The following is a 15,931-nucleotide window of genomic DNA, read 5'->3' as shown; positions in this document are numbered from 1 at the left end:
TTATGAACAGTTTTATCCCATGATGGCATCCCTTGGATGAAGTTCAGCTGAACTTGCAGGACTGCCCATGCAAAGCCTTGCCAGGGCCCTGGCTGGCAGTGATCCGAGGATAGCCCTGAGCAATGTGGCGTGGACACATCACCGCTATTAGCTCAATTATTGTCTCCCACGGTTCATCCAGGAAAACAGCTGAACCCTCTGAGGTCTTGTAGGCTGCGGCTGTGATTGCTGGAGACACGACCACCTGCTGTTCTTTCCCACAGGGGAGCTGACCACATCTGCACCCCTGGACCGTGAGCAGAAGCCCACGTACCACCTCGTAGCCAAAGCCACTGATGGCGGGGGCCGTTCGTGCCAGGCTGATGTGACACTCATCATTGAGGACACCAATGACAATGCACCAAGGTTCTTCCCCAGCCACTGCGCCGTGGCCGTCTTTGATAACACCACAACTAAGACGCCCATCGCTGTGGTTGCTGCCAGGGACCTTGATGAAGGTGAGTCAGAATGGGATTTATGTGTTGGTAGAGTTCATCTTTCATTCTGAGTAGAAGCCTTTGAAACCTAGGGAAGTGCTACAGCAATGGGCTTGGATGATTGAATCTTGGCGAAGATGTGGCTGGATCTCATCGCTGACATGTTCTTGACTCCTGGGCTGGCATCAGCACTTCTGTGACCCTGTTGGGAGCACAGTGTCTGTAGAAACATGCAGACCTTCTGTGAGAATGTGCTCAGTAACTGTGGCCGTGATACACAGCACAAACTGTGACACAGGGATCCAAACTGGACAGAAACTTGTTCAAAGGTGGGGCCTGAGAATGAGTGTAATAAAGGAAAAAAGGAGTTTTGGATATGGGTGAGGTAGGTAATATGGATGGAGAGGTCCTCCTGGAGACACAGAGATTCTCAGAAGTATAGGTAAGGCTCCTAAGAAGGGAACTTTCACTAAACTTCTCCAGCAGAGGCTGAATTTAGAGAAGAAAGATCATATTTATCTTCTTTGGAAGCAGACATGAATAGAAATTACCTTTGAAAACAAGGTAATTAAAAATGGGGGACACTAGTAAATGCAGACAGCTGACACTGGTGGATAATGGTGAGGGCTGGCTAGATGATTAACCTGCAGATGGGCTGGGGCACACTCAATGTTCATATGATGGTCATACAGCCTCCATGTTCCCTGGGAATTGAAGATCATTCTGTTCATATAGTCCTAATGCATTGTAAATAAATAAACCCAGCAGCATCCCTACCCATTAATTACTGCAGCCTTTCTGTTTCCCTTGCAGGTCTGAACGCTGAGGTGGTCTATTCTCTGTCTGACTCTGCCAATGGACACTTTTCAATTGAGGAAACCACCGGGGTGATCCGGCTGGAAAAGCCTCTGAAGGATTCCCAGCACTCAGCCTTTGAGCTGACAGTCTGTGCCACCGACCGGGGCACCCCGCAGCCCCTCTCTTCCCTCGGCACTGTCACGGTCTCTGTTGTGGATCTCAATGAGTACCTGCCTGTTTTCCTGGCCCCTGAGTACGTGGCCATGGTGAAGGAAGATGTGGCTGTTGGTACTGAGGTCCTCAACTTGTCAGTCCTGACGAGGGACAACACAGAAAACACAGAGATCAAGTATGAAATTGTGAACGGCAATGACCACGGGAAATTTCAGCTCAACTCAAACACAGGTAAAATGATCTTGTGCCCGAGCAGGTCCAGGATGATCCAACATCAAAGGATGTCTTTGTGTGCATCCTCTCTGGTTGTTCCCCGTTTGGCTCGCACTTCTGCTTAGATCTGTCTTTACACATCACAAGGGTAGGGAATACAGTCTTCTTTTCTACTTCAAATTTTGCCATCCAGATCACTTAAGGAGTGATCCAAATCTTACTGAAATCAATGGAAAGATTCCTCCTGTGTGTCTGAGACCTGAGACAGGTCCATGTGAATGAGAGATACGTGGAGAACAGGATGAGGAAATTTTCCCACTTCAAAATTCAGGAGAAAGTGTTTTCATGTAAAAAGTCTTTCCATCAAGATGCCATGAGGAACCTGCAGCCCAAGGCAACAGGCGGCTTTATTGAGTAGCACTCAATGAGCATGGATAATAGCACCCTAACCATGGGCAGGTGTTGAGCCATGATTACCAGCCAGATAAAGCCCTATTCTGTTTGCACAGAGATGTGATAAGAGCTGTTATCAGAAGGCCAACGTTAACTCCCTGAAACGAGCCCTTGGCTGCGTCAGCAATGGCCTTCTGCCCTCAGCTGTGACATCCTCATCAATGGCTCCTCAGCCTCTCTGGTCACAAGGCTCTTGCTAATTCTTCCACATCAAGGGGGTCAAAGTTAGGTCAACTACACTGTTTCAGCTGGCAGTTTGGCAGTTGCCTTGACATATCTGCAGTATTCCAAGAAACCTCATGTGCCATTCGTTTGAAGTATTTTCTGTCCTTTCCTCCCCATCTCTCAATGCAGGTGCATTATACATCAATGGGAGCCTGGACTTCGAAGCGAGTCACGAGTATTACCTGTCCATTGAGGGCACGAGGAAGGGCTCAGCCTCTCTCAGCGATGTGACCATGGTGGTGATCAACATAACTGACATTAATGACCACGCACCAGAGTTCATCCAGGATCCCTACTTCACTGACATTCGGGAGGATGCTGCCATTGGAGAGATCATCCTCACGGTATGACTGAACCACGCCAGCTGTCTTCACCTCTTCCTTACTTGTGCTATTTGTGCTTCCTTCCTCTTGTGCGCTTTTCTTTTCCTTGGACACAGTGACCTCAGTGGGCTTGTGACATTCAGCATCTTAGATTAAAGCATGACTATTAAAAAGGATGATTGGCAGAATTCCTGAAACTCCACAGACATGAAGAACACTTTGCCTTATAAGACACCTTTAAGTGAAAATTGAGGGTGGGCTTAGGATCTTTGAGAACATCCCAAGAAAACAAAAATACCTGAGAAAGGACAATGCCCTTGTGACCTGGGGAAGGCAGAGGCTCCTCTGGGCAGGAAAGTCGGGAAAGGAACTAGGAGAAAGCTGAGGAAACTATATTGTCTTGAAAAAATCTTTTGGATGACGCTTATTTGAACCACCTTCCTTTCCCCCTCCTCATCTGAGGCAAGCTCAAACCAGTACCCCTTAAATGGCAAAGTGGTCCCATTTCTCCATGCCATGTCCTTTTTGGCCCAAAGGTCCTAGCAGAGTTTTGGTTTCTTTTTCTCCAAACAGGTGTCAGCTGATGACTTGGATGGGTCCATGAACAATCAGATCACATATTCCATCGTGGAGGGGAACCCACTGGGACACTTTGCCATTCAACCCAAAAGTGGGCAGATCAGCATTGCCAAGCATCTGGACAGGGAGGAGGTGAGTTCAGGAAAATGAGAATGGAAAGGCTGAAACAGATGTGCCCCAAAAGACTGAGGGAGAACAGCTTACTCAGCTACCTCCTGTTTTCTGAATTATTTACTCATAATATTGTAGGTAGAAGACAAAGCATTAATTTGTTTTCTACACATACAGATACTGCAGTAGGAAGGCTGGGCTTTAGGGAAGGCAGTATAGAATCATAAAATGGTTTGGATTGGAAGGGACTTTGAGGATCACCTAGTTCCTACCCCTTCCATAGGCAGGGACACCTTCCACAGGGTTGGGTTCTGCTTCTCTGCATCAGAGCATTAGAGAAAACAGGTGTGGGGAGGAGAAAGGTCACCTGGACAATCTCTCATTCATAAAAGAGCAGCAGCTTATCTCAGCCTGTCAGAGTTCAGAAGCTTTTGGACAACCCTCTGAGGCACATGGTGGAATTCTTGGGATGTCCTGCACAGGGACAGGAGCTCAACCTGGTTGGTTTCTTATAGTTCAGCTTAAATCTAAAACAACAGGTGTTTGCCCAGTTTAATTTCATCCATCTTTGCCAAATTGTTTCTCTTTTCTGCAACTGTTGTGAGGCTGATTTAGTTTAGTAATGAGCTTTGGGTGAGATTTGTGGATGGAGAGCCTTAGCCAAAGGCAAAGCTGTTGTGGCCGTGGTGCATGGCCTCAGGCATTTCAACAAGCTGCAGCAGAATAAAACTGTGATGTGGAAAAGCCACCATTCTGCCATTTCTCCAAGTAATCCTGCACGACAAATCCTCCAGATCCCCAGTTATTCGCTGACAGTTCGAGCCACGGACAACGGCCACCCTGCTCAGTTCAGTGATGTTCCTGTGCACGTCCATGTGTCCGATGTCAATGACAACCCTCCTCGCTTCTTCCAGCTCAACTACAGTGTGGTGGTGCAGGTAAGCCATGAGACAGTTTGCTCTCCCCATCCCTCTCTTTGCACTGAGGAACTCATTCCTAGGCTGCTGTTGGAGTGAAGTGGGGAGACAGTGATGAATGACATTGCTGCTTTGTGCTCTGTGTATTCTAGGGCAGGGGTGGGATTTGTTTTCCTGTTCCTGATCCAGCAGCTCCTGGGGCACTGTAGGTTCTCCTGGGCCATTTCTCTTTGCTTACCTTCCTCCAATAGAGTCTTTCCTCATTTCAGGAGAATGCTCCCGTGGGGACAAGTGTCCTGGAGCTGATTATGAGTGACAGAGACTCTCCAGAAAATGGACCACCCTACTCGTTCCAGATCACCCAGGGCAATGATGGGAAAGCCTTTGAAGTTACCCAAAATGGTCTGCTGGTGACATCGTCTGTCCTGAACAGGAGAGTGAAAGAACAGTACCTATTGCAAGTCCAGGTAGAGTCTGTGTTACTGTCCTGGTGTCTGAATTCCCCAGCCAGCTTATGTAGCAATAAAATGCGATTAGCATGGCCCAGCTGAACGAAAACATCTCTGGCTTTGAAGAAATCCAATCCAGGCACAAATTTTGCAGCTTGGAGCCAGCTGCAGAGCTCATTTCTCCACACAGTCTGCCCACAAGAAGCAGGGGGCCAGCTTCTGTGTTGATAAAATCAGATAATATGATCATGAACAATACTCTGTCAGCAGTTTCCTTAGACAGATGCTTTCCCCATAATCATTCTAGTGAATTCCTATTTAAAGTAAGACCTGGATCTGGTCCTACAAGCTTTCTCTAATTATCCCTGTCATTTAAGAAGTGGTTTCAGTTCCTCTTCAAAAAGGATTTCTATTGTTGCAAAATGAATTCATTATTTTTCAGTGTTATCAGTAGGGATAGTCCATTACAAACAAAAGGATAATAACATGTAAAGTACATACTTCTTCAGTAATGGCAGTTGTTGTAAAAGCTGGGTACTATTATATTACAAACCTCAACCTCTAACTGCTTACCATTAGGGAGAAATTTATCCCATAATCTGATTATTCACATTTTTCTGTTTGAGGTTCCTTGACTCAATGCTAGACAGACATTGTCAGAGGTGGGACAGGGGCTTAAAGAGCCTGGAAGGTGAGCGAATGTGTTGATGTGTGTAACTGCTTTACATCACCATGCACTCAGTTACACGTGGAACCACAAAGACTGGCAACATCAGAAAAAATTATTAACCCTCAGGAACTCAGAGCCACTCAGAGGTGCCTCAGCTCTGCTGAATGCACAGGGGAGTGAGCATGACCCCACCACTAGCAGAATGCCTCCAAGTCTCCAAGGCCTCATCAGTCTCCTCCATCCTTCCCTAAGGAAGGGATGCTGCCCTTTCCCTAGGGCTTTCTCCAGGCAGAACTCCAACACTGCTGCCAAGTTTTCCCATTCCTTCTTCACTCCCAACTTGCTGCCTGAGAGCTTCCACTCACTGCTCCCTGAAAGGCACTCTCCTTTGCAAGACCTCACCAGTCAGGTGAGGTGACAGTAAGTCAGCGTGTGGCTGTAACAGATCCTTCTCTTTTCCCTGCCAGGTCTCCGACAGCGGCATCCCTCCCCTCTCCTCATCTGCATTTATAAATATCCAAGTGACTGAGCAGAGCCAATACGCCCCCTCAGCCCTTCCCCTGGAAATATTCATCACCACCAATGAGGAGGCCTTCCGAGGCGGCGTTCTGGGCAAGATCCACGCCACGGACCGGGACCCCCACGACACGCTGGTGTACACTCTGGTGGCACAGGTGCCCAAGGAAGGTCTCTTCTCTGTTGGGGCTGCAGATGGGAAGATCATTGCTGGGGACAAGCTCCCCCATGGCCACTACCTTCTGAACGTGACAGTGAGTGACGGGACGTTCACAGCCACCACGAGCGTCAGCGTCCACGTGTGGTGCTTCACTCAGGAGGCCTTGGACAAGGCCGTGGTGCTGCACTTCCGACACCTCTCCCCCGAGGAGTTTGTGGGGGACCACTGGCGCAACCTGCAGAGATTTCTGGGCAACATCCTTGTCACCCGGCGCCAGAACATCCACATGGCCAGCCTGCAGCCTGCAGCCTCCTCTGATGGAGTGGATCTGCTCCTGGCTGTCGGAGAGCCACACGGCTCCTTGTACGAGCCGCGGGTGCTGGCCAGCAAGCTCACTGGGTCAGCTGGGGAGATGGACCAGCTCGTCGGGCTCCGGATGAAGAAAGCCATCCATGTGCCCTGTCACGGGTCAGACTGTGCCCACCGTGTCTGCAAGGAGACCATCCAGCTGGACCCAGGCATGATGTCCACGTACAGCACTGCCCGGCTCAGCGTCCTCACCCCACGGCACAGCTTGGAGCAGATCTGCTCATGCAATGGTGAGCAATCCTTCCTGGCAGTGTCTGACCCTATAAACCTGGGCATGTTGTGTTCTCCTTCAGTACATTATAGAGCACCTGGATTTTCCGTGGAATTAGGTTGTCCAGTGATGAACAGTTCTGCCCACGACTTCAAAGACTTTGGAGTCTGAAAGTATCATATAGTCTATTCTTTAAAATTGGTCTTCTGTAGCATTTAATAACAGCAACATCTGTCTCTCTGATTGGGAAAAGCCACTCATACTTAGCAGGAAATGAAGGTCAGTGATCAGAGTTTTTTATCTCATGTGTTGATCCTGGACCTGGCAAAGCAGAGAGTAACTGATAAATTTGAGGAAAGACAAATAAAATATATTTGTTTTACTGGCTCTAGTATACTTCAAGAAATACTTGGAGGGAGCAGTGACACAAGGGCAGGAATGTAAGGGGATACCACAGAATAATATAAAAACTTGCTAAGGATGGAGAAATTCAAGGGTGTTGCAGAGCTTGCTGGGCGCACCTTGAAGGACAGAAATACCAGCCAGGCTGATATTTCAGGGTTGCTTCATACTTGAGTGCCTAGAAGAAATACTGGGAGCTCCCAGTGGGACTGTGGGAGATGCAGTGCAGGGATCTGTGGGTTGCTGTGGATGGGGCTGCTCCTGGACAAGTTGTGGCACCAGGCTAGCAAAAGGGGCAAGGCTTGATACAGTCCATAGCCTCAAAGTGTCACAAAGATGAGACCTTTCTTTCATTCTCCTTTCAGGAACAGCTGTGAGGTTTGGGGGGCACAGCTACATTTGGTACCAGCACTCCCAAGTTGGCTCCTGGCACATGCACTTTCGCCTCAAGACCCACCAGCATCACGCAGTCGTGTTCCACGCCAACGGGACCGACCACGCCACTCTGGAGGTGGGTATGGCAGTGCAGGGGGATTTCTCTCCACAGCTACAAAAACTTCACTCTCTCGGGGAAGGGAATCACAGAAAGAATATGCAAAATTATGTACCCTTAGTAATTTGTGAAATGCAAGACTTGGGAAGACCAAATGAGAGCCAAGCACAGTTTGGCAATTGCTGCAACCACAATGGGAAATCGTCCTCTATACATGTAAGTGCATGTGTTGGTCTCTGGTGTGACTTCTGGTGAAGTCATCAGACACCCATAGCAGGTCTACATCATCTTCATTCTTGTTTCTTCATTCCTCTCTTGCATCTCACCTCTCAGGACAAAGAATTTATCAGGTGGAGTTGTCCACAAACCAGTTTGTTTCTACTTTAGCAAAGGGCAAACTTTCTCCCATACCTCAAATTAAAGGTCCTTTACAATAATGGACAGAAGAGACAGAACAGGAATCCAAAATTGTATTTTTCGCACATACACCCCTCTTTTCAACCACTTTCTTCAGATGGTTTCACTATTTTAGACACCTGCAGAGACAGGAATATTTCATTCTGATTACTCTCTCCCCTTCAACTGAACTCTGAACTTACCAAAGCATTCAAAGATCATCTCACTCTTCCATTTGGCAACAGAAGGAAAGCAGCAGATGACTAAAGAAAAGCTGTTTTGTATATTCCTCATCAACTGAATTCAGACTAACTGGAGACTAAGATCACAGGACATGCTTACCAGCTTACAGAGATTTGTCCTTGAGACTGATCACATTGAGATCTACACTCTATAACCTACCTGGAAGTGTTCATCCTGTTCTTGGATTTCCCCATCCCTTCTCATGGTTTCACAACCCCATCTTCCTGTTGTTCCATCTTTCCACAGTTACGAAAGACCCACTCAGACAGGGAGCTGCACAGCAGCCAACCCCCACGCACATGCCTTTTGCACACATTTCAAGCTCCTGCTGCCACAGCCATCACTCCTGAAGAGCAGGAGCAGGGAAATACCATCCATGTGTTCTGTACCCATCTCTGAGAGTGACTTTAGGCTGAACTGTAAAGGGCCAGTGTGAAAAACTTCTCATGACGGGTCTCATGCTTTCTACCTCCTCTCTGGGAAGGAGAGTTACCAAAGAGCTCATCAGAAGGAAACCAGCACTTTAGGTGGTGCTCAGGAAGTACAAGATGGCAAGAAACTCCACTGATCCAGACCAGCACAGGGAGTCAAGGGAGAAAAGGCTGGAGTTGGAGTTTAAGTGAGCCCATGATGTCCTGTGCCTAAGCTTGTCTCCACAATCTTTTCAATAGGAAACATTCATAAAGCCTCCTCCATAAAATGCCTGTGAATCATTTCTTTCCTGACTCACTTTATTGGCACTGTCTTAGGGATAAAAAGGTTTCTAAACCACCTGGCCTGATAAATATGAAGGAATCCCTCAAGATTTTAAACTCAAGATTTTAAAAGATTTAAAAGTAGAATGAAATACTCCAGAAAAGAGCCAAAGCCTTGAAAGGACCATAAGTGATGGTTTGTAGATTTGATTAAGAGGATGAGCTCTCCCAAGAGCATGTATATCATCACTTTTCCAGTCTCTAAGCTCTCCTGATGTTCAGAAATAGGTTACAGGAAGAGGATGGCAGACCAGGCAAGCTGGGAAAGGCTTGGCAGTGTGTCAGTTCTTGCTCCAGGGAATCGAGTTCTCATCTGTCTCCCAGCCCCAGAAATTGATAAGCCAAATCTACAGACCCATCTGAAGAGAAATCATGTTCCTGCAGATGAAGTAAAGTGACAAAGTTCTCTGGTGTGCTTGCCAATTGTGCAAAGGGATTTACACACGTGTTGCCCTGAGGCCCTTCCACGCCATGTGCCAGCTGCTTCTTGTTCTTTCTTCCTTCAGCAGTTGCTTTCTCCTCCCACTGGTATTTATTTATACTGTGGGCTTCTCTAAGAGTTAGCTGTTGTCCTGCTCTGCTGCAGAGTGGCCCCTTCATATTGTGTGGGGGTTTCTCTAGAGTCAGTGTAGCCCATATCATTCCTGCTCTTCTAACTCCTTCCAAGAATCAAACCCTCCTCACTGTGTCTAATGTCCCCCATGGACATCTCTCCTGCCTGGGTTGAATTGTTTGATGTTACATAGCAGGCTCTGCAGGTTTCTCACCAACACTTTATTCCATCTCTTTTCTCCTGTTCCACAGGCTCTCGGCTTCTGTGAGAGAGAGGTTTTATCAACAAAGCACTGGGGAGATAAAGGTGAAAAAGGGGTTTAACCCTGACTTCACCCTGAAACAACACAGCTAACTTTTCCTTTCTCTGTCCTATATGACTTTAAAAAATGAATATTGAGCCAGAAATAGGAATTCCTGATGTCCCAGTTTAATGCAGAGGACCTTGGTGTGGTTCACTTTCAGCAGCTCAGTACCTTGTCTCTCTCCAGTCTGCTGGAGATCAAGGATTGGATTGCAGCACATATCAGTAACTTTGGCCTGGTTTTCCTGCATGGGTACAACAGTAATTCCTTTCTCTGCCTCCCAAGTCCTGCTTTTTCCTCCAGAGAAAGCTGCCAGTGCTTCTCCTCAATAAGACTCTTTCACCACCCTCACCCCTGCCAAAGTGGCAAGTGCTCCAGCACCTTCCCCACCACCAATGAGACAGTGAGAACAGAACAAAAGCCACGTGGCCCAGAACAAGAGTCCATCTGTGACTGGTGGTGCACTTACGGATAGTCTGAATGCCAGGGCTCTGATCAGGCTCGGGAAGGTGGGAGAAAGGGCAAGCAGCTGCAGCAGTAGCTGTATGACCCCATGGCTCTGTTACATGGAAAGATGGGCTTCCCTCTTTGCCTGCGGGTTACAGGCTGCCAGGAAGGACCACAGGTGAAATTGTGACAGAGAGGTGAAGGTGTTGTGCAAAATGAAGGAGTTGCAGTCACTGAGTTGATCCAGACATAGGTTAAAAAAGGTGGAAGGGGCTGCATTTGGTACTTCTTGAAATCAGAAAATCAGGAGTTAATCTCAACTGTCAGTGTGAAGGCCAGGAGAGAGGGGAACAAGCAGCAGGAGAAATGTTGGAACCCTTCATAAACAGCAGACACCTGTGTGACAGCTACCTGTGATTCTGTGTTTTACAGATGGTTAATGGAGTGCCTCACCTTGGCTACAGCTGCCAGGGGAGCTCCTCAGGGAACCTCTCCTCCTCACGGTTTGTGAGCGACGGCGAGTGGCACTCGGTGTTCCTGGAGGTGAAGAACACTTCCGTCCGCCTGCTCATCGACGGCCTGGGCAACGCCTCTCTCCAGCTGCCAGGGACCTGTGCTGGATCCCAGGGCAGACGAGACCTGCTTTTTGGGGGCCTCCGGCAGTCGCTGCAGTCCCAGAGGGTCACACGGGGGTTCAGGGGCTGCCTGGACGTGGTTGCAGTCAACGGCAGAGAAGTGGTTCTCCTTCCAGGGAAAGGGCAGTCAAAGGAAGTCCTGGAGCAGGTGGGGATAAGGCAGTGCTGCTCCCCCACCGGTGCCTGCAGCAGCAACCCCTGCCTCAACAACGGGATGTGCTCCGAAACTCACGCAGGAGGTATGTGAGCATCCCGCTCAGAGCTGTGGGAGAGCAGTAAGCAGTGAGGGGGGGAAAGATGCAACAACTTTATTATCCCTGTGGAGGGGCTATTCCAGAGGGGAAGCAGAGATCCTCTGTCCCAGGGGACCTCAGGTGACTCAGTGCAGCAGCAGCTGCAGGGTGTGAGATCATCATCCTGGCTCTCACCAGTGGACCACGGGCCCAGAGGGCAGGAAGGTGTTTCTAAGGAGTGTGCATGACATAGGAGAGCAGAGTGTTGCCAAAAAACTCAAATGCATATAGAGATTCCACCCACCCCTCTGCATCCTTTTTGCTTAAGGAGCTGTTAACAAGGCTGGAATCAGGCAAGATGGGATCATGTGGTGATGGTATCTGGGCAGAAACAAGCCAAGATCTTGGTCTCTTCCCACTGCAGTGAGCGACTCCCCAGGGCTATGCAAAGGGATATGGGAAAGCCGTAAGCTCAAATCCAAGAGTCCCAGGCTAACGTGGGGTGCACACACCCAAAAGAGGTTTGATACAGGCTCTGCCCCAGGCAGCGTCCCTGCTGCCCCGTTCCTGCCATCAGAGGGACTCCTTGCAGTGAGCTGTACCCCAGGGACAGGGGCTGTGAGCAGAGGAGCTGCTCCCAGTGATGTCCAGCCGTGTGTCACTGCCCTACAGCTCATTGCAGCTGCCAGCACGGCAGGGTGCACCCCGTAACACCCTGTCTGTGGGATGGGTACTGCCTGTGCCTCGGCCCTCCGAGGGGCAGTGGGGCGCTTCCCACGCTGCTGTGTGGGGCAGAAGCTGCTCCTGCAGCTCTCTGGGGCCCTTGCCAAAGCACACCCTGCCCAGTGAGCAAGTGAGGACAGAGGAGGCACCACCTTCTCCTGCCCTGCCCGCTGCCTCTGGGAACAAGATTCCCAGCCCTGTCGACTCAGCAGCTGCCTGGTTCAGGTGAACTTGTTTGACACCAGGTGTGAATGTACAGAACAGTTAGTCTGGCTGGCACTCACACCCCAGCCTTCAGTACCCTCTGCACAGAAAACTTCCCTGGCTGGGCTGGAAGGGGCTCAAAGCCCATGAGGGGAAAACACATCTCTGCTCTAAGTCAAGGCATCCCCTGCTTTGGTTGCAGAGAGATTACAGTGGGAGGGGGAGGTGAAAAATCACTCCCTCAGTAATAACCTAATGATCATCCAGCACCTTTCCCATAGTTTCCTTCCAGGATTAACAATGTCTCCTGCAAATGGCCCAGGTGGCCACGAAAGAGCCTGTGGGACATGGCCCCAGGCAGGGCACTGCTGCAGGGAAGGGGTTGCCCAAGAGATGTTTATTTGTGAGGTTATCCTGCTTCCCTGAGTGCCATGGGCTCAGTCCTGGGGACCCCGGGCAGGCAGCAGGAGTTCATGCCGAGCTGTGCCCAGGGATCTCAGGCGTGGGATTACAGCGCAGGCAGGGACTCGCCTGGGAGCGAGCCTGGGGAGCCACGTGGCCCTGTGAGAACACAGCTGTGGGGAGAGGACCCAGGCCAGCCCAGCACCACCCCAGGACCACAAACACGAGTGAGCCCCACATCCAGGACATGTGTTTGGGCACACACAGCCCTGTGGGCAATGTCCAGCACCTGCTGCACCAGTGTCAACACGTCCTTCTGGTACAGCCACTGACACACATGTGGGAACAGGCCCAGGTTGTTTGCCCCGTGCTCTAAAGCACTCTAAAGTTGTTCAACTTGTGGATGAGTAGCAAAGACTTTTCAAGTGTGCTGCAAGGTGGAAACTCTGAATTTCCCTCACAGCAGCACCAGCCAGGCGACGAGCAGGAGCTCAGCACAGCCAGGGACATTCCCATGCTTAGGGCTATGCTAAACAGCAGCCAAAAGCACAAACAGCAGGAGCCCCCTCCGAGTGCCTGCCTGTGCTGGGTTTCTCTCTCTCTGTGAGCAGACATCTCCTGCAAGCAGGAGAAACTCGGCATGTTGAGACAGGCAGCTCATACCACGAGAACTCACAGGACCAAAGACTCCTGAGAACAGCAAATTACAGGGGATTGCAGTGAACAGAGTCAGAAACTGTGAACCAGCCAGCCAAGTTCCCCTTCCTTTATCCCAGATCTGTCCCTCAGCTTCTCCGTGCAATAAAGCTATGCCCTGACTGCACCTCTGATCTGTGTCAGGAGAGGACAGGCTTGACTTCTTGCTCAAACAGCTCCCTAGTGCCACTGTGTTGCCCCAGAGTGGTCACTCAGCCTCCAGCAACCACAGCAGATCCTGTAATGAACCCACCAGGCCTCCAGGGATGGCCTGGGTGTCCCACAGCACCTGCTGCAGCAGCAAATTCCTGCCGCTGGGTAGCTGTATGAGCCCCCTGTGGGGGCCATCAGCACCAAGCTCTGCTCCTCCCTATTCTTGCCCATTTCTCCACACGGATATGTTCACTCTCACCCTCTCCAGGTTACACCTGCATCTGCCCCGGGCTGTTCTCTGGTGAGCACTGTGAGCTTGGGGACAGTCCCTGCGAGTCCAAGCCCTGCCTGCATGGGGGAACGTGCACCCTCTCAGCCACTGGCTACTCCTGCCACTGCCCTGACTGGTACCTGGGAGAAAGGTAAGGCCTGGGGAGGCTTTGGGACAGGTGACGTCCCATGATGGGCCGAGAACATGAGCATCGCTCCTTTCTGGAGCTCACCAGATCCACACACTCGGGGATTCATTGCAAACTGCAGGCACCTGAGCGCTGCAGCCGGGAGGTGCTGGAGGGCAGAGCTGAGCACAGATAACTCTGCCATCGTGTGGCCATTGCGCCTCTGAGCGGGAGGGAAAACAGAAACATCTCTTTGGCTTTGGTGCCTGCAGGTGCTGTGGGGCAGTGCAGAGCCTCTCCGTGATGGGACACAGTGCTGCTGACACACACTGCTGCTCCCTGTGACAGGAGCTGAGTTCAGCAGTAAGGGGAACACCTTGGCTGTGATGGGGGGGCTGGCAGCAGGGTACAGGCAGACACTGCCCTGGGTGGCAGGAGGGTGTCCTGAGGCTGGGGGAACCTGCCTGGCAGAGCTGTGAGGTGCCCCCTGCTTCAGCAGCCTGAACACCCACCCTGCAGGGTGCTAAAGGGATTGCTTCTGTCTGGGACCAGCTCTACGGGGTTCGTGCAAAAGAAATCTCTGTCCCAGCTCTCAGCTGTGATTCATCCAATTCAAATCCCAGCTCAAGACAGTGGGCATTACCACCCCAGCCCAGCAGCCCCTCCAAGACCTCCACCTTGCCTCCAGCCCAGCCTGGTCAGAGATTCCCAGGGTTTGAGCACAGGCTCAAACAGCATCACACCCAGTTCATCCTTCTGCCTTGCCCATGTAGCCAGGGTGGACACTGGTCCTGTGGGTCAAGGCAAAGGCAGAAATTAACTGCTCAGCTCTTGGAATAAAAGCCTGTAGCTGAGCATTAGGTGGCAGTGTGATACCTGACATCAGCCAGAGCCTGTGGGTGCATGTGGCACACACCAGTTCACACATCCTAAATCACTGACTAAAAGAGCAGTGCAAACCTCACAGAGTTTGTTCAGTGATGAGAACAAAAAAAGGGAAGGAAAGCCACTAAAGCACTGTATATTCCCCCAAGCATGGGGATGTCATTGCTGTTGGAAGGAAAGGTCTCCTGTACTGTTGGCAAACATTTAGGTTGTGTGTGGGGTGGAGCAGGACAGAGAATCAGAAATTCCATCTCAGTTCTGCAGATGCTCCATAAAATGTCAAAAAGCCTCTCCAACAAGAGTGTCCATCACCACCTCACGTGGTAGTCTTTTCCCAAATGTTTGCTGCAACCTGAAGATGTCCACAGGCCATCCAGAGGCTCCACAGAGCTTGGAGGACATGGGGGACTTCATTAGAGGTTAACACACCTCACACTGACCCTGGGCTTCCTAATTTAACAGGATGGGAGCATCTCTCTGTGCAGTGTTAGCCCTAGAATTCTAAGCACTCCTCTGAGGCAGAAGGCCCCCCATTTTAATTTGGGCATACATCATTTTATACTCAAGGATCCTCTGCCAGGATAAGCAGGTAGCAAGAATCCAGCAAGGGAAGGAGAGCAGACCAGGACAGAGCATCCTTGGGCGGTGTAAGCCAGAGCCTGACCAGGAAGAGGCAGTTCTGGTGCATCCCAGACTGACAGGGGGCGTCTCCATCCCTTTCTCCCCTCAGGTGTGAGAAGCTGGCAGAGGAGTGCCAAGACAACCCGTGCCGCAACGCCGGGCGCTGCGTGAGCAGCCAGGGCTCCGTGTACTGCATCTGCCCGTCGGATTACCAGGGGGACTACTGCACCCAGCCCATCATCACCCCCGCCATCGTGCCCACGCAGTGGGCGCTGGGCCCCGAGGAGATCGCGGAGATCGCGGCCGGCGTGCTGGGGGCGGCCATCCTGGCCGCGGCCTTCGTGCTGGTGCGCAAGCGCTGCCGCCACCGCGCCAAGGCGCACAAGCCGGTGGCCCGCGAGGACCCCGACCTGCTCTCCAAGAGCGAGTTCTCCAAGAGCGTGGGCGTGGGCACCCAGCCCGTGCCCCCCATCGAGCTCAACATCCTCAGCGACGCGGCGCACAACAACCTGGACCGGGCCACGCCCGAGCAGCGCAAAGCCACCGGCACCCCTGAGTTTGTCACCTTCAACTCGGCCAACGCCCCGAAGCACCGGGGCACCATCGTGTGCAGCGTGGCCCCCAACCTGCCCCCCGCTGCACCCCCGTCCAACTCCGACAACGAGTCCTTCATCAAGTGCACCTGGGCCAGAGAAGAGATGGGTCAGTAGCCACAGCTTTTGCTTGCTTACACATGCCTCTTTC

At 51.0% G+C, this 15,931-nt stretch overlaps 1 protein-coding gene across 2 annotated transcripts in view; it reads left to right on the top strand.

Annotated features, from left to right (window-relative positions):
* FAT2 (FAT atypical cadherin 2) overlaps window positions 1-15,931 on the top strand; it is a 56,468-nt gene that overhangs the window by 38,198 nt on the left and 2,339 nt on the right. For both annotated transcript variants that reach the window (XM_038150408.1, XM_038150407.1), the window contains exons 13-23: window positions 264-497; window positions 1,290-1,679; window positions 2,469-2,683; window positions 3,236-3,373; window positions 4,147-4,290; window positions 4,539-4,736; window positions 5,856-6,663; window positions 7,412-7,557; window positions 10,670-11,111; window positions 13,552-13,705; window positions 15,297-15,889. In XM_038150408.1, the coding sequence (XP_038006336.1) occupies window positions 264-497; window positions 1,290-1,679; window positions 2,469-2,683; window positions 3,236-3,373; window positions 4,147-4,290; window positions 4,539-4,736; window positions 5,856-6,663; window positions 7,412-7,557; window positions 10,670-11,111; window positions 13,552-13,705; window positions 15,297-15,889 (3,462 nt within the window). The remainder of the gene's footprint in view (window positions 1-263; window positions 498-1,289; window positions 1,680-2,468; window positions 2,684-3,235; window positions 3,374-4,146; window positions 4,291-4,538; window positions 4,737-5,855; window positions 6,664-7,411; window positions 7,558-10,669; window positions 11,112-13,551; window positions 13,706-15,296; window positions 15,890-15,931) is intronic.

The sequence above is a fragment of the Motacilla alba genome, chromosome 13, assembly GCF_015832195.1.
Source record: "Motacilla alba alba isolate MOTALB_02 chromosome 13, Motacilla_alba_V1.0_pri, whole genome shotgun sequence".
Lineage (NCBI taxonomy): Eukaryota > Metazoa > Chordata > Aves > Passeriformes > Motacillidae > Motacilla > Motacilla alba.
The sequence above is the reverse complement of the archived record's forward strand: the minus strand, read 5'-3'. Positions and strand labels throughout refer to the sequence as shown.